Consider the following 23,224-nt stretch of genomic DNA (forward strand, 5'->3'; position numbering starts at 1 on the left):
GCCCTCTCATCACTTGCTCCTCCATCATCGTCGATCACCACAGTGTCTATGGCTGACTCGGACGCGACGCTCATCACCATAGCATCCGTGGATGGCTCGGGCGCGACACCTTTCACCTTTTTATTTTTACCCTCGGCCGTGGAGGAATGTCGTCTTTTTGTTTGCTTGTTCTCTGGCTGGGGACTACGAGAAGAAGCACTTGCACCGGAAACAGGACCAACTATACCAGTTCAGGCAAAGGCCTCATGCAACAACCTCGCCGCATCTGAGGGATCAGCCAAAACACCTCCTAGGGGACGGTAACGGAGCCTTGGGGTAGACATGAGTTCAACAGGAGAGACAGGTTAATCAATTTTCTTATACGAAAGGTAAAAGAAAGATGAGTTCGACCTACCATGATTTTTCGCCTTCCACCCATATTTAAGGGCCAATTCTTTCCACGTGCGGGTCTCGGGCGTAGTGACATCCAAAATCTTTTGGACCCACTGGTCCAAGCCTTCAACCCTTGATGGTGTCCACCGAGTTGTTGAAATAAGTGAATGAAGAAGGATCAATAAAAGCATGGGGCAATCGTTAACTAGAAGAAAAGACAAATGATGAACTTACGAGTACAGTTCCATAATTCCCGAAAGGATGGAGTCGTGGCCGGAATGATGTCCCTGGTGGGAACTGCAACAAACCGTTCCATCCATCCACAGTCGTTGTTATCATCCATACTGGTTAGAAAAGCATGGTGGCCATGTTTGCTGAAAATTATCATTTTTCCGCGAAAAATCTTAAGGGAATAAAGGTTCATTAGTCGAGCCAGGAATATCTCTTCTCACGTCTCTTGGCATAGACACCGAAGACAAGCAATTGTCCTCCACACAGAAGGACGTACCTATACTACGCATACCTTGTAACAGATGCAAAACTTCACGATAACGGAGTCAAGCTCCCCCCCTCAAGGAGAACAGGCCCAAAGTGAAGGGATATGTGTAAACACACGTGAAACCCTTCTTGGGTAAGGTTATCAGCTCCGAAAGATCAGGAGCGATGATGTTTAAATCATGACAACGATAGTCTTCCTTCACAACAGGAATACTGGAAGAACGAATGGAAGAAAGATGCACACCAACAGCCCATGTGCGAGGGTTGGCGGAAGGATACTTCTCTTCGAAGTCCTTAGTTGTGATGAGTTTTATTAGAATAATGGTGCTCATCATGGGAGGGGCAATATCATCAGCATTACTTTTGGTCTTTGAGGAATTGGAATTTCTGGAAAAGGAGGCCATTGTTTTTAGAAGGGAGAAAAAGATTTTTTTGAAGAATAAGATTAGGGAAAATTGAAGACAAGTATGAGTTGAGTAAAGAGAGTCTAAGAGAGTTTGGAAAGTTGTGAAGTGTAAATGGAGAAGCTTGTTGCGTATAAATAAAGGATTAGGCGGCTAAAATCGTGGTCATAAATACCTCGATAACAAGCAAAAGTGGTGTTGAATAGTGGGATGATGCGTGTTCGGGGCATTAAATGCGAAGAGATGTGCATCTAATCAACCGTCAGAAACTTTCACAGGGGTTCAAAGAATTTTCCGCCAAAAAAAGGTATTTACCAACTTTCCGGTGACACAAGGTTATGCCACTGAAAAGTAGAGGGACTATCTGTATAGGGTAAAATATGTTCATATTAAATGATCGCATGATAAAGCAACACGTGGAGCCAAAGACATAAGACAATCAGGTCCAAAGGAAAAGATCTCGCTTGTTACCAAAGGGAATGGTATTCATAAAGGCGAATTAAATACCTGCCACCCGGTAATATTTAATGGAGAATATTCTATAGCATTAAGTGCACGGTCCGTTACAGAGAATATGACATTCATTGCCTACCGTTACACATTCTTAAATGGCCTTCATAATTGTCATTTAAGAGGGGCTTGATCCTAGGGGCTTGTTCCCTAAGTGCAACTATAAATAGTGAGTTCTACAACCATTGTAAAAGACACGAATTTTCTGACAAACATATACTATACTCTGTTAAAAGCTCAAAACTATTTTATCTTCTTGCTTATTAATATTGTCACTATTGCCTCCTAATTCTTGCTTACTAATACTGTCGCTTTATCATATTAAATGATCACATGATAAAGCGACACGTGGAGCCAAAGACAGAAGACAATCAGGTCCGAAGGCAACGATCTCGCTTGTTACCGAAGGGAATGGTATTCATAAAGGCGAATTAAATACCTGCCGCCCGGTAATATTTAATGGAGAATATTCTATAGCATTAAGTGCACGGTCCGTTACAGAGAATATGACATTCATTGCCTATCGTTACACATTCTTAAATGGCCCACATAATTGTCATTTAAGAGGGGTTTGATCCTAGGGGCTTGTTTTCTAGGTACAACTATAAATAGTGAGCTCTACAACCATTGTAAAAGACACGAATTTTCTGACAAACATATACTATACTCTGTTAAAAGCTCAAAACTATTTTATCTTCTTGCTTTCTAATACTGTCACTATTGCCTCCGAAAGCTCTGCTCCCGGAACCAGGATTTCTACTGTTTTATCTCGATTTCAATGTTAAGTCCTATATTCTTGTTTAATTTATTTATTATTTTAGAATTAAATCGATTCACTTTTCTATAAACCACATATAAATTCAACTGTATCGTTTTATCGGTAAACAATGTGCACAGAGAATAGTATATAAATAAACATGTATAATAAATGTACAATCTATGTAATACCGACTAGAAAATATAAATAATATTTCTGACCAACTATTTGTATAGGTTCCTTTCTATTTTGTGGTTAGCAACTTGTTTCATATTTTCCTTACCTTTAATAGAATTCTAGTGTAAATAGGGTGGATTCCACGTATAAAAACGTTTTGAAAAAAAAAGAGTTCAAAATTTGATTTACCCGTCTACTTTTTACTTTGATTTGAAATTACATCTGTTATGCTTCAGGTTGAAGTTACACTAGAGTCAAGAGAAAGTATAAGATGAAAATGGTAGGATATGAATGCTCCCAAAATAAAAGGCCAAATACATACGTAGACGTCTAAACTTGACACCCATTTTTACTTCTACACTTAAACTTAGGCTCGTTCCTATTAGATATCTGAACTATGTTTGAAGTATGCCTAATGAACACCTCAGTGATAATTTCTACATAAAAATAAAAAGACTGATGTATACGCACCTTAACATGGTAAAACACCAAATTAAATGTCGACATGTGGCTTTTCCCATTTTATCTTTTTGTTTTTTTCCTATCCACTTCTGAACCACCAAAAAAGCCACCCACCGGCGATGGAAACCACTTCCCAACCTATCATCGCCATTTTTGAACCAACCTTTTTGGAACAGCACACCGCCAATATCGAACTATCAGCATATTTAAACACCAAATAGGTCACCGCACAACTATCTGCATCACAACCTCGTCGGAAACGGAACGCCGGCACCCCGTCGAAGCATTCTTTTCATCACACCAAGTGGTCGATCGAATATTCCTCACCACCTTTTTCCCCAATTGTCGTCAATCCATCATAATTTGTGTATAGAGTTACAGAAATTTTTTACTACTTATTACAAGAAATTCATCACATGGGCGTCGAAGGAAACAGTGAAAATGCAAAACACATTGGGTGGTGGTGACGGGGTTAGTATGGATACGGGAATTGGCTGTGATTTTGGACTCATTGTTGGCAATGGTAAAGGTGAATTTTTAGGTAAATTAAGCTTAGTTGGTGATGGTAATAGTGTTGTTTCGGGTGGCAAAGAATAGAGACGAAAAGAAAAAAAAAAAATTCATCCAAATATTCACGCGCTCAATTTTGAGTGAAGATCACTCATTGTGCCACATGTATATGAGGTGTTCAAATGTTACACTTCAGACATAGTTCAGATGTCGAACAGGAACAAGCCTAAGTTTAAGCGTGAAAGTAAAAATGTGCTAAGTTTAAGTGATTACGTATGTATTCGGCCAAAATGAAATGAAGGGTAAAACTAATATGTTTCAAAACATTTGTCCTTTTTATTTCAAATTCTTTATCCTTTTTATTTTCATTTCGAAAGTTCTATCCTTTTCTTTTCTCATTTTTGAAATGACAGGTCAAGTACACGTACTGTAAAAAGCAACCTCATCTCTTATCACATAAGAGTCAATTCTGGTTGCTTTTTTCCCACAAGAACTGCGCTAGCTCTCTTCATCTTCCTCTTCTTCTCTTTGATTATAATAAACATAGAGGAAAAAGCAAAACATCTAACAGAAGAAGAGTACTTGAGCATGGAGCCTAAATCAGAAGATGACTACTCAAATATTAGAGTGCGGCTCTTAGTTGCCAATGACAACTATCACAAGCAAAACCAAGGTAGCAGCGAAGAAACAGGACTAGAGGATCCTCAAGTTCAACATGAGTTCGTTTCAGCTGGACCAACCTCCTTTTCAAGAACTTGTTTCAATGGACTCAATGCTTTGTCAGGTTCTCCTCTAATTTTGAAAATGGCAAAATTTAGCATTTCAAGGTTTACGCTTGTAACCTTATAGACTGATTGAGACAAGTCTTAATAAATTATTGTTGTTGTTTTTTGGCATACTTTTAGTACTTTGCATTAGATCAGGAGGTTTTGGCAGAAAGTTTTTATAGGTTTATTTTAAAATATCATTTTGTAACAGTAATTATAAAAAGTATTTCACTAAATTATCTTTATCTCTTCCTTAAATGAATATAAGTAACGACAATATGCCTTCTTTGGAAGTGGCGTACATGGACCAGGTTGGTTCGTTGCTATCAAAATCAAATCAAACCAACTATATCGGTTTAGGTTGGTTCAATTTTGTCGGGTTTTTCGAGTTTTCAAGATTTTCTTGTTACATGAATATTATTTCAATTTTATTTTATTAAATTTTTTATAAGTAAATATATATTTAGTAAAAATTAAAAAAATTAATAAATATGTGATCTATTAAAATATTCTTATGGGAAAATTTTCTTACTAACACATTATAGTTATTTTTTTATCGTCCGACAATAATTTTTCCTTGATGTCCATTTTCAAGGTTAACCGAATTTATTAAGAAAACATAAAAATCAATATGATACCTAAATTATATTCTATTTAATTTTAAATTATCGAAATACCACTTTAAATTTAAAAAAGATTAAAAATTTAGTAGACTTGACATATGAATATGGAAGAACAGAGAAAATAACGCATTTCAATAACACTTGATAAAAAAATGATTATATAACCCACTATTTAAAGTTAATAAAAATGGACTCCATATTCTATTAAATATTAAGATGAAAGAGATAAATGGAAGGGTCAAAACGAGAGTTGCTCTCTGTTTTCTTGTATTTATAAGAGAAAGTTACAACATATATCTACATATAGGATAAGTACAAGAAATATTCAAAATAGTCCTACAACAAGTAATATACAAGAAGATAACTCTAACATATTACGTACCACAGAGAATCCCAAATATTTTTAGATATTTTTTTAAAGAAAACTCTATAGAAAGACTTAGAAGTATATATAAAATAATATATGTATATGTTGGTTTTGTTCAAGTTTTATTACTCAATACCAAATTAAATCTAATCGGATTTTTTAATCGATTTAATTTGATTTTTCGGTTTGATGCGATTTTTCAGTTCGGTTTATACACCCAATTTGAAAGAAAAAAGAAATATTAGTCTGTTTTTAAATTTATTGAAGCGACAAATATTTGGACCAAATTTTTCGTAGTTAAAGTGATAGATAGTAATTGTTGTTTTTCCCTCAGGAGTTGGCATACTTTCAGTACCTTACGCATTAGCATCAGGAGGATGGTTGAGCTTGATATTTCTCTTCATTATCGCCATCTCTACTTATTACACAAGCTTATTAATCCAAAGATGCATGGACATTGATCCAACTATAACAAGCTACCCTGATATCGGGGAACGCGCATTCGGAAAGGGTGGAAGAATGCTTGTCTCCACGACGATGAATGTGGAACTTTATATGGTCGTAACAGGTTTCTTGATTTTAGAGGGAGATAACTTACAAAATTTATTCGGAGACATAGAATTTCAAATATTTGGAGTTACCATTGGTGGAAAACAGAGTTTTGTGGTTATTATTAGCCTCATTATTCTGCCTACTGTTTGGTTGAATAATATGAGCATTCTTTCTTATATATCTGCTAGTGGAGTAGTGGCCTCTATTGTACTACTTGGGTCCATCTTGTGGGCTGCTGTATTTGATGGGCTTGGATTTCAAGCAAATGGGACTCAGTTCATAAACTGGAAAGGAATGCCTACTGCTGTTAGCCTCTATGCCTTCTGCTATTGTGCTCATCCAGTTTTTCCAACATTATATACTTCCATGATAAATCCAAAGAAGTTCTCTAAGGTATGAATACCAAGGCATTATTAGTTTCGCATATTTTATTATACACTTATTTCTTTTTATAAATTAAGTTATATATGCTGACAATGTAAAAGATTATTTTACTATTAAGTATAATACGTAACATGTTATAACATATTATTTAAAATAATTAGCAGTTACCAATCCATACTAGTTGCAAAATAGGAAATTTGTGCTTTTAGTCCCTCAAATATTGACAAATTATCATTTTAGTCCTTGTGATTTCTAGTTAAACACAATTAACCTTGCATTAATTGATCTCTTTTGGTCACTGTTTATGATCAGTACTCTTGACAAAGTTATCAAATTATTAGGTCTTAACCCATTCAAACTACCAACGAGTTATGTTAAATTTGCACTATTACTCTATATTTATGGGCTATATCAGGGTTAGAGCTAGTGTTTGGTTTGCAAGTTTGGCCGAACCCACTAGCTTTGGTTCAAACCCTGTATTTGTTTTAAAAATTTGTTTGAATATATACAAATTTTACTAATTTATAACCCAATAACTTAAAAATAACTAGAATCTCTGGACCCATAAACTTCAAATTTCAATTCCGCCTCCGGGCTAAATTATATAGTTCTAAACATAATCTAATACTATAACATATATCCTATATAAAAAGAATAGAAGCATAAATTTTATATCCTAGTCAATAGAAGGTTAAATGTGCTAATCAACTGTTATAGGGATCAATAAGAATTTATTAATAATTGAAGGACCAAAAGTGGAATTATTCGTAAACAAAATTACCTATAGTAGGTTTTAAATTACATAATAGCATAAAAGTTATTTATACTAAGTGTACAGGTTAAACTCCTTTCTTTTATGCTATGTACTGACTACTTAATTTATTGCAATCTTTTGTGGCAGGTCATGTTGGTTTGCTTTCTACTTTGCACCATCAGCTATGCATCAATGGCAATTGTGGGGTATCTCATGTTTGGTCCAACTGTACTTTCCCAAATAACCTTAAACCTCCCCACTAATAAAATTAGCTCAAAAGTGGCAATTTACACCACACTGGTCAATCCAATAGCCAAGTATGGCTTAATGATAAAACCTCTGGTGAATTCTTTTGAAAATCAACTTCCAATTAATTTCAATAAAAGGCTCTTAAGTATACTTATCAGAACAGCTTTAGTTATTAGCACTATTATTGTAGCCTTAGCTATTCCCTTATTTGGATATCTCATGTCACTTGTTGGAGCATTTTTGAGCATCACAGCTTCTATAATACTCCCATGCTTGTGTTTCGTGAAGATTTCTGGTATTTATCAAATACTAGGATTTGAGCTAGTAGTTATACTGGGAATTGTGGTAATGGGCATTGCTATTATGATTGTAGGTACTTACACTTCGGTGGTAGAAATTATAGGTCATTTGTACCTATAAGAAGTGTCAGGATCTAGAATTTAAATTTGAGTAGTCAATGGTAAACGTTCTTAGTACTATCCATAATGTAACTTTAAAACTATTGGTTTAGAATTGGTTGTTCATCCTTTCCAAATTTGATTTCTAGCTATGTTATATATGGCAGTATCTAAAGGCATATTATCAGTTGAAGTATATTCTTATCTGATCAATCAAAACTCATTCCCAAAATATAGAAGTTAAGCTTCTTCCAAAGTATACGATTTTCTGGATGTTGATGATGACAATGACATATGTTGACATGGGAAGGAACATATTTATTTATCCAGTGATTTTAATATTTGTTTAAAATTTAATGGTTTACACACATATATACATATATGTCTTCCATATCAAAAATATAATTAGGTTCAGTTAAACCTATTGGATATATATTGAGTGAACATTTGATGGAATTTCTTCCTAGTACGCGTTTGATTACTCTAGGAAAATAAAATTTTATAATATCAGAACTTTCGATAAATGATACAGTCAAGCCTCTATATAATAACATTGTTCATTCCGATATATTATGTTTTATAGTGAATGATTGTTATACAGCTATAACAGTATTTGACGGTTAATATCTTTAGGCCGTTAAAGAAAATAATTATCAAACAATTAATTATTTTCCCTTTTTAATGTTACATGTAAAAGACAAGGAATTATTCAAATAAAAAATCTGAAAAGATACACATAATTTACTAATTAAATATTAAAAAAACTAATACATTATTAATAAATTCATAACTAGATGTTCAAAGATTTAAGCTCTAAGGCGCACATTTTTAAGATACTAGAAAAATGAATCCTTTCAATTGTGGAAACATTATTGTTGTTGACTTCTTTTGGCAAGTTATGGTTTGGGCACTTGAGGTGTGATTTGTGATATGTTGTGATATTGATACGTATGCGGTGGCATAAGGATTGGGGTTGATACACATGTGGTGAGATAAGATGGGGTTGATACGCGTGTTGCTAGTAGGAGAACTACTTGAAACTACGCGGTGTGATAAGGTGGGCTAAAACGCGGGTAGCTATTTCAGAAAAATAATTTTTAAAACTAAATGTAAGGCTCTCGCAGTGATATAAGAAAAGATTGTGATTTGATTTGTGAAATGAGACTACGAGGCGGTACCTCGGTAGTGATTCTTGTTGATACCTTTCATCTCCATCACTTGTGTTTCGTTTGCATCGTTTCCTTGGCATTCTTAATATGTGTTTTATTCCGTGATGCCTTAATTGCCTTAATTTCAGTGTAGCTATTCTTGTTTTATTTCTTCATTGTATTTCATTATTATAGTGTACTTTATCTGTTTAGTTTCTTTATTTATTCCAGTAGGTATCTTGACCTGACCTCGTCACTACTCTACCGAGGTTAGACTTAATACTTACTAGGTACCGTTGTGGTGTACTCATGCTACGCTTCTACACATCTTTTTGTGTAGATCCAGGCACTTTATACCAGCCTAGGCATCAGTAAGTCGAGCTTGGATTGGAGATTTCAAGGTATACTTGCCGGCGTTCGCAGGCCTCGGAGTCACCCTCTATCTAGTTTCTATTTCATTCTCCTTTTTTTTTTTTATAGATATTGATGTACAAGGAGTCCTTTTTGTGATAGCTATTGGTTTAAATTGGAAGTTTTATTATTGTTTTTCGCTAAATTCTTCATGTATGTTAGGCTTACTTAATCTTAGAGATTAGGTTCCATCACGACATCCCACGGATGGAGATTGGGATTGTGACAGATGAATACTCTTCAAGCATTGTAAAGCTGAACACAATTTTTGCTGGATTTATTTTTGTAGGGGAAAATGAGGGGAATGCTACGCAATTGATGAGGTTCGAATCCTTTACCTTTATACTTTTTTTTTAATGTTATATATATGGACTTCGGCTGAATTTGACATGTGACTTCAAAATTTTTAGACTCGCTAGAATTGTTTTTGGTTGACAGTAACAAAAGATATCATGAAATAATTGTGAGAAAAAACACTTTTAAAAATTATAATTAAAATTTTCGCCAATAAATAACTTTTGTGTTTTACACGTGCTTTTGCTGGATTTATTTTTGTAGGCGAAAAGAGAAGGAAATGCTACGGAATTGATGAGGCATGAATCCATCACCTTTTTTTATGTTACATATATATATATATGGACTTGGGCTGGATTTAACATGTGACTTCAAAAAATTTTGACTCACTAAAATTATTTTTGGTTGACAGTATTAATTGTGAGGAAAAACACTTATCAAAATTATAATTAATATTTTCGCCAATAATTAATTTTTTTTCTCTTAACTATAGTAGAAAAAAGTGGCAATAATCGAATTGACAAAGAGCATGTTCAGTTTAGGTTATTTATATAATTTTGTTTTATTGAGGTAAATTTCTGCATAAATAGTTATTGGTATTACATGATAAAACCATCTATAAGGCAGATTTTTGGAGTTCATTGTCTAAATGGTTACTAAACTATTGAATAGGTGAAAAAGTTACATTTTTTATCAAAAAAGTGAATTATCTTTTATTATTTCATTCAAAAGGTTATTCAAGCCAGAAGTGATACATCCTACCACTTTTTAATAATGTGACACCTATTTATTTTTAAGCTAATAAATAAAAAACATTAAACTCAACTCATTTTAACCATAAACCTCAGATCCGACTCAATACTCGACCCATAAAATTGCTTTATATGCTAAACAAGTGCCAAAAAGGTCAAAAACTATAGACTTGATACCTGTAATTGCTTTTTGGTCGCTTAAATTCATATAGTTATGGTTCATATCCAAATTTTGCCGCAAAAAGGAAAAATTCACCAAGTGAAGCTAGTTGGCCCCTTTTTACTTAGATATTTTTTTCGTTCCTTTTAACTTAGTGACATCGCTTAACTAAAATATATTATGGTAGATCACTTAATTGTCAGCATCAAGCTCTCGCAGAAAAAGAAAATCAGGTCAGTGAACCAATATGTGGCAAGTCCACGGCCCAGGACTAAGATGGACATCTGCAGGAAAACTCAATAAAAAAATCTATCATGCAGTAAATCAACGAAGTCAAAATTTATCTCTCTCGTATTCATAAGAATTTAAATACTTTTATGTATCAATTATTCATTTTTCTTATGAAAATATTTTTCAAAAGTGTAACATCATTTGACGGTGCTTCCAAACTGATGCCAAAGAGTTTATTATTTTTGGACAGATGAAGGAATTTATTTAACATATATAAGGGATCTTCGATCACTTATTTAGCATAAAAAGAGATTTCTGGCATTTACCAATGATTAGGATTTGAGCTACTAGTTAGATTGGAAATTGTTAGGATCGAGTACCGAAGTAGTGCGGAATTTATCCAAACAACGTTATAATGATTATAACAAAGAAGCCAATAACGGTAACAAAGAAGATAAAAAAGGCACAAAATTAAACGTGGTTCGGTCAAGGTGACCTACGTCCACAAGCGGAGAGGAGTAATTTCACTATAACAACCGGCACATAAAAGAGAGTACAAAATTAGAGATGAAACTCTAATTATCCCAAGAGAATAACCTCGCTATAATCACTCACAAATAAGAGGTTCACTCAAAGTGTTTCCAACACTAACTCTATGAAATATAACAAAAATCCCTATTGCAAAAATACTCAAAATGGGTTTCTAATCAAAATATGGGATGATTCAAATGAACTAAGATGACCCATATTTATATGGCAAAGTTTTTGGTCCCCAAGTAAAGAAAAAAAGAATAAAAGAAAATACTTTAATTCTTTTGTTCCAAGCTAGAATGCTTTGGCTCCGGTTTGAGTATTTTGGCTCCAAGTTCGCTTTGGCTCCAAGATTAGCCATGAAACAATTTAGGCCATGTCTTACAAATCTCCACCTTGACCTAAATTGGATGATATAGTTATTTTACTCCACCTCCAGAAAAGCCCCAATAGATTTATGTCAAAATATAATGTCATCAAAATCAGCCAAGTTGTCTGATACTGAAACTGTAATACTGCATGTAATAGTAGATCCCAATAAAGTATACAACGAACCAGATCTGTGTACTTTCATGATCACAAGAGTACCTTGAAAAAATTTCAGAACTCCACCTTCACCAATGAATTTGTACCCAGAAAATTTTAAAGTGCCCAAAGAGATGATATTTTTCTTCAACTCAGGAACATATCTAACATCGGTGAGAGTTCTCACCACACCATCATGTATTCTGACCCGAATTGTACCTTTGCAAACAACGTTACAAGTAGCATTATTACCCAATTGGATAACTCCACCTTAAACTGAATCATATGTAGAAAATAAGTCCCTGCTGTGACACATATGATACGAACAATCGGAATCTAAAATTCACTCATTGTCTGATCTAAAACTAGTTTCAGTTGCTAAAAATATAATTCCTCCAATCTCATCAGTTGCTACACTAGCTTCAGTGGTGTCAATATCTTTGTGCTCATTTTTCCTTTCCTTATGTTTTTCTTCATTTTTCAGCTTGTAGCATTCGGAGATTGTGACCTTTCTTATGATAATAGCAACACTATAAATTATTGTATCTGGTTGATTCGGATTTACCCTTAACAAACAAGCCAACTTCTGCTTGAGTTCTACTAGCCTCCCCAGTAATATCACTATTTAACTATTCTTTTGATTTCAAGATAGATTTAATATCCTTATAAGAGATATTAACATTTGCATAAAGTATAGTATCTCTTATATGCTTAAGAGATGGGGGGTAGAAAATAAAGCAGTAAAATAACTTGATCCTCATCGTTAATTTCAGCATTTATATTACTCAAATCCATAAGAATAGAATCAAATATGTCGAGATGAGAGAGAATAGAGGTACCTTCACCCATACGAATTATGTAAAGCTTCTGCTTTAGGTAAAGTCTATTTTTCACCATTCTCTTCATATACAAGGTTTTCAATTTTTTCCACATGCCTTTGGCTGTGGTTTGTACAGAAACTTCACGTAAAACCTCATTTGAGAGATTTAAGATAATACCTGATTTTGCCTTTTTGTCTATGACATAAAACTCTTCGTTCTTCATTTTATCCGTTTTTTCTCCTTTCCCTGCAATGCCAAGTCTAAGCCATCCTGAATTAGGATAGCTTCCATCTTTAATTGTATATCTGGCCGAAATTTGCATTTCGGTCAAATTTCTCAACATAAGTCTTTGTTAAAATTATATTGACTGCTGACACTAACCCGATTTGATCTGGCTCTGATATCAATTTATTACGATTGAGAACACGGGTAGTGCGAAATTTAGTCAAACAACAATAAGAAAGACAATGCAAGTTAATAATAACAGTAATCAAAGAAGATAAAGAAGGCACAAAATTTAACGTGGTTAAGTCAAGGTGATCTACGTCTATAAGCAGAGTGGAGTAATTTCGCTATAACAACCGGCACACAAAAGAAAGTACAAAATTAGAGATGAAAATCTAATTATCTCAAAATATATCTCAAGAGAATAACCTGCTGCAATCACTCATAAAGTAGAGGTTCGCTCAAAGTGTTTCCCAACACTAACTCTATGGAATATAACAAAACTCTCTATTATATGAATACTCAAAATGAGCTTTTAATCAAAATATTGGACGATTCAAATGAAGTAAGATGACCCGTTTATAGGAAAAAGTTCTTGGTCCCCAGGTAAAGAAAAAAAGAATAAAAGAAAATACGTTTATTCATTTGCTCAAGATAGAATGCTTTGGCTCCAAGTTTGAGTACTTTGGCTCCAAGTTTGCTTTGTCGCTAAGATTAGCCACGGACAAATTTCGGTCATGTCTTACAGAAATGGTGATAATGGGCATTGCCATTATGGTCGCAATACCTACACTTCTGTGTTAGAAATTATTGGTCATTTGTAAGTGAACGTTTGATAAAAGTTCTTTAATAAGTTTGAACATCAGGTAATTTAAAGATTAATTACATTTAATTGTGTAAGGCTGGATTGCTAATTTGAGGAAAAGGTACATACTTGACTAAATTACACTATTAGTGTAAAATCTTTTACAGTGTTTAATAACTTAAAGTTCTTTCCTTTGGAGTAGTTGTCATATATATATAAAGGGATAGATAAATGAAACTCGCTATTTCTCTTTCCCTCAGCCTTTAATATGTTTTTGATTGATGGAGGAAAAGTATTTAGAGTCACACCTCCATCAAGTTGAAACAGACGGAGCCTTAAAGGATCGGATGGCTTCTTTTGGGGACAGTCCAACTTTACTTTTTTAAAAATATTCACACAAATAGGAAATGATTTCTTTTTCTGAAAAAAGAAAATTAGTAGATAAGGAAATTGGGAAAATATATCTAGAATATTCGTCATATTATTCTGATAGTTTCACTTCTATATGTTTCCGATTTGATACATTAACGTAGTATTATCCCTACTTGCTGCACTTTAAGATGGATGCAATTAATACAATTCTATGGCACATACGTAAGCAAAAAAATAATAATTTTTAGTCTACCTTTGATTACCCTTAAAATCGGATAAAAATTAAATTTATGTGCGATTTTAAGGATATGTGGATTAAATAAATACAAGTGATTAATGACGTTAGATGAGCAAATAAAAGACAGAATAAATAACCAAACCAATGATGATAGCAAGTCCGGGATCGGTTAAGGGCTTAACGAGAAGCTCGCCTTCGGTTCCGAACCAATGCTTATGAAGAACTTGTGAACCAAAACAAGAACTTTGAACAATCCTTTAGAGACAGAGAAAAATAAGTATATATTGCCTTGTGATATGTGTTACAATGTATCTAATGAATAATCCGCTTCCCCTTTATATAGTAGGGGAGTTTTACCCTAAGTACAATTCTAAGAAAGGGAATAAATCTTCCTTTTCGCTAATCACTTATCCACCGCCGATACGGGCCTAGATTCACGCCGTGATATACGGCTGGACACGGATATCACGGCCCTTCGTTAATCGTGCGCGACAGTTTGGTAATGCTCTCCTAGGTAGTGGAACTCGAACCGGCCCCGGGGGCGAGGTATCAATGGTTACGAGGGCTGGTGTTTTGCTCGGGCCTTGATGCGAGAGGCTCCTGGCCTTAATTCTAACTCCTTGCATTCATGTCCTTACCTCGTTTGCTTCACCGGGAAGTCGAGGTACTCGTTAGCCTCGGTTTTACCCGTGTACAGATAGTCCCCTCGTTTCTCGGAGAGTAGATTTTCCGAAACGATGGGAAAGGATAGATGCCCTCCGGTTCCTTCCTTCGTATGTTACAATGAATGAGCCGAAATGTCCCATCAGTCGCGTCATTCTGACTACGTACACATGTCAACCATCTACGGGTTACCTCCGAATGCGAGGCGTCGCCTACTTCCCTATAAAAGCCTCCATCCCTTGTTCTTTTTCCACTTTTTAGCCAAGCTTTTACCTTCAAACTTTCCGACTATCATCAACTTCTTTCACATCTTCATACCTTTATCTTTTGATCTTCAAATCTTCATAATTGTTCTTAGATTTTTGCACAAATCTTTTTAAATCCTTCATATTCTGTTGTTCAACTTTCAAGCTATTTCTTCCAAACCTCTATACTTCTTTTTCAAATCATCAAATATTACCAGCCAACAATGGCTAAAATTTCCAAATCAATTCCCCAAAAGGTTGCCTCTTCATCTTCCCAACAGGCCGCTGGTACTGAGGCGGCCGATCCCAGAATAGACATCCTTGAGACGGCTGCTTCCGATGTGGCAGCCACCGAGTCGGCAGCCGCTGAACCGGCTCCCGAGTCCCCTTTGAAAGCATTTATTCTCGAGGGTTTTTCTTTTGCGGATTACTTTATGGTCGAAAAACCCTCGTCCAAGCAGGACCGGGGTGAGAGAGAATCAAAGGACATATGCTCCGTGACCGAAGACGTCCTTCCAGTGGTCCGAGAGAACTATACTGGGAAGGTAAGATCGTGGTAGTCCCCAGGCCTGAGGACGCCATTACTATCCATGTGGAGGGGTATTTAAGTATTTACGCTTATCCCTTCACACTGGGCCCGGTGGACCCGGTTATTTTGGACTAAAGATGTGATGCAAATTGAACCATAATTAGGAAGAGATTCATGGTTTCAGCTCAACTAGGTATTTCATCAAGCACTAGGTGTACAAATTCCACTACAAGATTTCTATGTTGGAATCCTTTCATCCCACAATAAATCATTCACCCAATTTAGTTCAACAACCTCCCTACCACCCTTATGGGTACATTCATGCACAAAGAGCGACTTCCACACCTAAGAATCATACTTTTCATTACCTACATTCAGTCCAAATCGCAAAATTTAGGGCTAGGGAGTACAACCTTACCTATTAGATGAAGATCTAGTGCATTTCTCCCTTGAATCCCCAACGCTTGAGCAAGAATTGAAGCATGAAGATGTTGGTGCCATTCCTTCTCTCTCTAGATCTATTTCCTCTCTCTAAAATATTAGATGTTTTTCTCCCAAATGACCCCTCTTATGCCTTTTTATTAAAATTGGGTCGGGTTAGAAAATCTCCAAAAATAACCCCTGAAGTCAATTATGTTGTGTAATTCTGTGGTAGCAGAATGGATATGTGGCCAGCATAATGGTTATGGGGCAGTAAAATGGCCACAAAATAATTTTCAAATTTTGGGTTAGGTCTGATCCATTTCGCGATGCAATTTCGCTGTAACATAATCATTATGCGGCCAGTAGAATCATTATGTGGCCAGCAAAAATAGTTTTCAAAATATGTCCTTTTCTGTTCCACTCCGCGGCGGATCTCTGGTTCGCAGAGTAATTCTGTTGTTGCATAATGGACCGCAGAAATGCCATGTTCTACAACAATTTTCTTCCAACTCCCCAATGCACTATACAACCTAAAAAGTCCGTACCACAGCTCGTTTTCTACAATCTTCAAACACATCAGCATACCTCGGCACCACGAAATTCCAGGTTCTAGGTAAAATTTTACGGGGTCTTACATCCTCCCCTGCGTAGGATCATTTGTCCTCGAATGAGGAGTAGAGTCTTCCCAACACACCCAACATAACTCGTCTCTTCTTTCACACATCTCAAACTACAAATTTGACGAAGTCCCAAATGTTTCAGAAATTACGGCAGAGCTTCCCCTGTATTTTGGGCTATCCACCTACCAGAGAATCACCAAAACCGCTCCTAACAATACATCCACAATTCAGCAAAGCATCACAGTATATACATAACACAAATCTCAACACTACCGACATTATATTATCAAAAATGACTTCTGGACATGAACTGTACATATTTGAATCATAACACATAGAAAGTACCTTTCGAACCACAACCATATGGCTATACACATAAGTGAGGATATTTTCTTTCCACAATACCCTCGGCCTTCGAGGTAACCTCCTCGACTAATAGACTTCACCGTAGCACTTGAACGGAGGAAATTCTAACTTTCGGACTTATCTAACAAGGATGACAATTAGCTACCTCTCATAAGCCAATTATCCGTTAACTTCACCTTCAATAGCTTCCACCGGAACGATAGACAAAGGATTGCCGACTACCTTCTTTGACGTAGACACATGAAACACTAGGTGAATCGAGAACAACGATGGGGAAACATCATACTCATTGATTGACCTATTTCCTTCAAGATTCCATAAGTCCTATTGTGATTACACTTACTTTACCTTTATTAACAACTCACATAATATCTTCATGGAGAAAATCTTGAGAATAACTCATTCACTTTCTTCAACTCTAAATCTCTACGTTGAACACCCGAATTAAACTTTTGGCGACCTTCAACAATTATTCTAAGATGTGCTAGCATGAATATGACCATAAAGTTTCCTACCCAATATGTTTGATCATTGAATGATGCTTCTTCTTTGACATGCTTAAACCTTCAACACCCATAGATTTAATACAAAGAGGAACTACGGGGTTCGAGATTGAGCTAGAATTATTCAAGAATCCATTAATGTGCTGAGCAAGGGAATTTCAGGAGGTTATATCCTAAGAGACATGAAGGTTACTACAAATAGCGCTGATATGTTTAATCATTGTGATGACATCATTGATTCGACAAATGATTCATAGAGTTTCCTAGTAGGCATTGATAATGTGGGAATCATGTACATGATCCCAAGATGTAAAAACTTTACGCAAACAAGTGACTATTTCAATTGACATGTACACATATGATAGGTGCTAAAACATGCTCTTATTTTACTAGACAGTGAAAAGGGTCTATGATAATATTCACAAAGGAGTAAAGTAATTGCTCGAACCATAGGATCCACATACACAGGAGAGAAAGAGAGTGGCTCAAGAAATATCTCAACACTAGGCTGCCTTACATTAGATTTGATACCACATAAGTAAATATTATGACAGTGCATGCATAAGCACAAGTGAGTAGATGTTATCCAATTGAATCAAAAGGTTGAGTAAGAAATTCATCAGGTATAGTTCCTTGTTGAGAATTTAGGGAAGCAAGTGGGAAGTATTAGCCTAGGGTTATAACTCAATTCCTCAAGAGATTGTAAGTAAGTGAATTGTGATAAAGAGACTTCATGAATAATGCATCTCATTCAGAAAGTATGTACATGCAATGTTTTGTGATCCAGTGACATGTTAAGACCATATTTGTGTAGGCTCTTCAATGCAGATGTACATATACGACAAGGAACATTATGTGGTGTTAATAATGATGTTCTAAGGAGTGACTTACTTGGTGACTTTAGGTTGACAGGGCAGTTCCTTAACTGATGCCCCTTGACTCCACATCCATAACATATATTGGTACCATAGTGACATACCCCCAAATGACATCTCCTACACTTCACGCAACTGGGATAAGGTCCACTAAACGGACTCACCCCACTGATCTGATATTTACCCTTTTTGCATACATCATAAGCATTCCCCCTATCCTTCCTCCAAACCTTAATAGCGGGAGTAACAATCTCTATATCGCTTTGTGGTGTGGGCCTTTGGAATTTCCCAAGCCTACCACCCCTAACACGCTTCTGAACATACTCACAACATGACACAAAATGTTCATGCCCTTATATCAGGCAGACCGGGCTAGGTGTACCCAACCTAGGCTATTTGTTCTTCTTGTGCCCCCTCCTTCCAAAACTATAACATATTTCAAGGGTCATCCAACATAAACCCAAGTGGCGCTTCTTACAAATCAAATATTCCAGCTTATTGGTACCAACAACACTCTTTAGTTTCTTAAGTGCTCCCACCACTTGATCCGGTGGCGCGGTAACATTAATAGGATCAAGGACACTTACCCAAGAAACTAGTTCTTTCAATCCCTCCTCGTTGCCTCGAACTCGTGGATTACTCATCTAGGAAAATGATACATGACAAGGAAATTAGCTTCTTATATTGAGCTATATCGTACGATCTGGAGTATCAAAGATGAGTGACATTCCTAAATGCCCAAGTAGCCTCCTAATTATAGATATGGTCGACAACACACCGATCAGAAGGAATCTACTAGACACGGCTCCAAGACATCCTCGGACACTTTAAAACCATAGGCTCTGATACCAAGTTTGTCACGCCCTGACCTCGGGGAGCGCGACCGGTGCTCAACCGAGACAACCCGGTCAAGCAAGCCTGCTAGATACTTTCTACCCGACCTTTCCCATGAATAGAGTGGAGACGTATTCCATTATTTAAACATTGAGGGGATTTCATAATCAACACCAATTCCATTACCATTAGTAGCTTCATTTAAAATTCCAAAAATATATTACCCATTCATAGTTTGAAGTGTAACATGTGGTACAAATATAACATTTCTACTTTTGACTTTCCCAATACCAATGTACAAACCACAATATGTCTACAGAGCCTCTAAGTGCAATAGAAGAGTAGGATAGAAGTGCCGGCGATAAGGCCCCGGCTATACCTCAAAACATAAAGTACAACATCAAGTGACATCAGGCCCGGAATAGAGTAGGGCTCACCAAAACCTGCTGAATAGAGAGTAACTGCTAACGAGGACCAAAGATGCCGCTGACGAACCACCTGCATCCATTGAAGATGCAGCGCCCCCGGCAAAAGGGACGTTAGTACATATGAAATAGTACTAGTATGTGAAGCTAAATATCTTATTTCGGAATAGAATTCCAATATAAGGAAGGGAAGACCATGGAAATAGCTAACAATAATCAATGATATCCAAATGCCAAGCTAAAACATAACAATTTTTAAAATACAGAAATAATATATATTTTGGTTTGGAGATCTTTAGTACCGATATACCACTGTGATTTTAGCAAGGAGTTCGATCACGGCCCGATAGGCTAGGCCGTCTCACCCCAAGACATCCAATCACAATCACAATCTCTCCGCAAAGCGGCTCCGCCGCCTCACCCCAATGTGTGCGGGTGGAGGTATAATCACAATATCACAAGATCTACATAAAGCGGTCTTGCCGCCTTACCCCATTTTGCGCGGGTGGAGGTGTAATAACAATCATAATCTCTACAAAAAGCGGACCCGCCGCCTCACCCCAATGTGTGCGGGTGGAGGTGTAATAACAATCATAATCTCTACACAAAGTGGCCCTACCGCTTCACCCTAATGTGTGCGGGTAGAAGTGTAATCACAATATCATAATCTCTACACAAAGCAGCCCTGCCACCTCACCCCTAATGTGTGCAGGTGAAGATGTAATCACAATCATAATCTCTACACAAAGCGGCCCCGCCGCCTCACCCTAATGTCGTGTGGATCGACATCACCCTCTGTTAGCAATCATCTCATCCCAAGTTAGGGGAATATTCTCATCACCTCAATCTCATCCTAAATAAGGGGAATAATAACAATACACTCCTACACCGACACATGTAGTTTGGAGGTTAGGTTATTTCAACCTACCCTTTCTCGGTGACTATCGATACTCCCAAAAATATTTTTTTTTTGCTTTGCATACAAAGGAATACAGAAATACAAATAAATTCATGTTATAAACTTTTGCACCATTTATATAGCTTCATTAGTACTTTCAACCATTCATAACATCATTATTTCCTTGGCGCTCTTGGCCATACATATGATTCTTCATTCATGGAACGTTGACCGTATTTCATATTCCACACTTTCATTTCTTTACTCTCAAGGATCATCATCAAAAATATCAACATATAGAATATTCCGGAAATCACAACTTTAGGTTCATTAGTAATGAAAGGTTTGAACATAATATATTCCTTTACAAAGAATGGAGCAAAATAACTAGCAATTGAAGCACGAATTAAAATTATAAACGAGTGATACACCACTTATTCTTGATATTCTTTTTTCGAAAAAGGCAATAAAAATTTTTAACTCACGAGTATGTAAGAACTCAAATCACATTGAAATTGCTTATCAAAGATAGCATGGCGATTTACAACTGAAACAGTGGTTCAAATCATATGTATTACTTTAAAGCAGTCCCATTTCAACATTACCTGAGTACATATGCTTTTAGGCAAATCTATCTTTCGAAGTCAAATTGGAACAGTTGAATCAAGGCTCATTTCATAATCTTTCACACATCATTTAATCTCGTTGGCACCACTGGCTACAAGTATAACTTTCATTTTTGGCACGGTGGCCACACTTTATATCCCCAACTCACTTCTTTCATTTTCAAATATCTTTATAGATTATGAACAATGAGAGCATTTGAAATCAAGGCCTTAAATATATATATGAGCAATAGGAGTTTTAGGCGCATTGAGTATTCTTTTCAAATTAAACATAATGGACTTTCATTTGAAACATGAATTGAAGTTATAACGCTTTAACACATAAACCATACTTGAACACATTCCCGAAGGAGATCATGATGAGATAGGAGTAATTAGAACACGTTTTGACTACATACATATTTCGACACTTTGTTTACGTGGGATAATCGAATTTATTAGAAATAACTTGGAACATGGGAATTAGGAACCTGGGCCAACCATACTTGAAACTTACGAGAACATCATGGAATTCAATTCTAAGAGAGAAGTTTAGCCAATATACCTTTCTTGAGCTTCCCTTAGATTACCACAACGTCCCAATACTTCTAGCAATTCCAATCAACTAAAGATATGACAAAACATGAACCATAATAAGGAAGACATTATTGTTTTCAGCTCACCTAGGCATTTCATCAAGCACTAGGTGTGCAAATTCCACTACAAGGTTTCTATGGTGGAATCTTTTCATTCCACAACAAATCATTCACCCAATTTAGTTCAAGAACCTCCCTATCACCCTTGTGGGTACATTCATGCATAAAGAGTGACTCCTACACCTAAGAATCATACTTCTCATTACCTACTTTCAGTCCAAATCCCGAAATTTAGGGCTAGGGAGTAGAACCTTACCTTTTAGATGAAGATCTAGTGGATTTCTTCCTTGAATCCCCAAAGCTTAAGAAAGAATTGAACCATGAAGATGTTTGTGCCCTTCCTTCTCTCTTTAGATCCCTTTCCTCTCTCTAAAGTATAATATGTTTTTGCTCCCAAATAACCCCCTTATGCCTTTTTATTAAAATTGGGTCGGGTTAGAAGATCTCCAAAAATAACCCCCGAAGTCAATTATGTGGTGCAATTCTGTGGTAGCAGAATAGATATGTGGCCAGCAGAATAGACATGTAGCCAGCAAAATAGATAAATGGCCAACAGAATGGTTATGCGGCTAGCATAATGACCACAAAATGATTTTCAAATTCTGGGTTGGGTCTGGTCCATTCTGCGATGCAATTTTGCGGTAGCATAATAATTATGCGGCCAGCATAATCATTATGTGGCCAGAAAAAATACTTTTCAAAATTTGTCCCTTTTCTGTTCCACTCCGCGGCGAATCTACGGTTCGTGGAGTAATTCTGCGGTCGCATAATGGACCGCAGAAATGCCATGTTCTGCAACAATTTTCTTCTAACTCTCCAATGCATTGAACAACCCAAAAACATATGTACCGCGGCTCATTTTCTACAATCTTCAAACACATGAGCCTACCTTGGCACCACGAAACTCCGGATTCTAGGTAAACTTTTACGGGGTCCTACAATCATTATGCGGTTGCACGATGCCTTTAGCATCCTCATCATTGAAAGAGATGGTCCCCTCTGCTATATAATCCCGGGTTCGATTTTCCCTTGTGATGTACACCTTAGTGCGCTTTAGCATTGGTCCCTGGGGGACGTAGACTCCACAAATAATCATGTTGATGACATGCTGAGGTTCCTCTTGCTCAATCTGTTTGTTGGAGTCCCTATTCCTGAAGTGATTTTTGGATCGATCACTCACAAATTCCCGGAGATGCCCGTTATTGAATAACCGGGTCACTTCTTCCCTTAACTGTCGCCAGTCCTCGGTTCTATGGCCATGAATGTCGTGATAATTACACACTAA

The 23,224-nt window shown here is 36.3% G+C and overlaps 1 protein-coding gene across 1 annotated transcript; it reads left to right on the plus strand.

The window, feature by feature from the left end:
• Nucleotides 1-2,952: 2,952 nt before the first annotated feature.
• LOC107828074 (amino acid transporter AVT1I-like) lies at nt 2,953-7,908 on the plus strand. The gene is made up of 3 exons (XM_016655324.2): nt 2,953-4,474; nt 5,782-6,392; nt 7,285-7,908. Exons 1-3 carry the CDS (start codon nt 4,279-4,281, stop codon nt 7,804-7,806), a joined length of 1,329 nt encoding a protein of 442 aa, XP_016510810.1. The 5' UTR covers nt 2,953-4,278; the 3' UTR covers nt 7,807-7,908.
• The last annotated feature ends 15,316 nt before the right edge of the window (nt 7,909-23,224 follow it).

This window comes from Nicotiana tabacum, chromosome 14 (genome assembly GCF_000715075.1).
Source record: "Nicotiana tabacum cultivar K326 chromosome 14, ASM71507v2, whole genome shotgun sequence".
In the NCBI taxonomy this organism is placed as follows: domain Eukaryota; kingdom Viridiplantae; phylum Streptophyta; class Magnoliopsida; order Solanales; family Solanaceae; genus Nicotiana; species Nicotiana tabacum.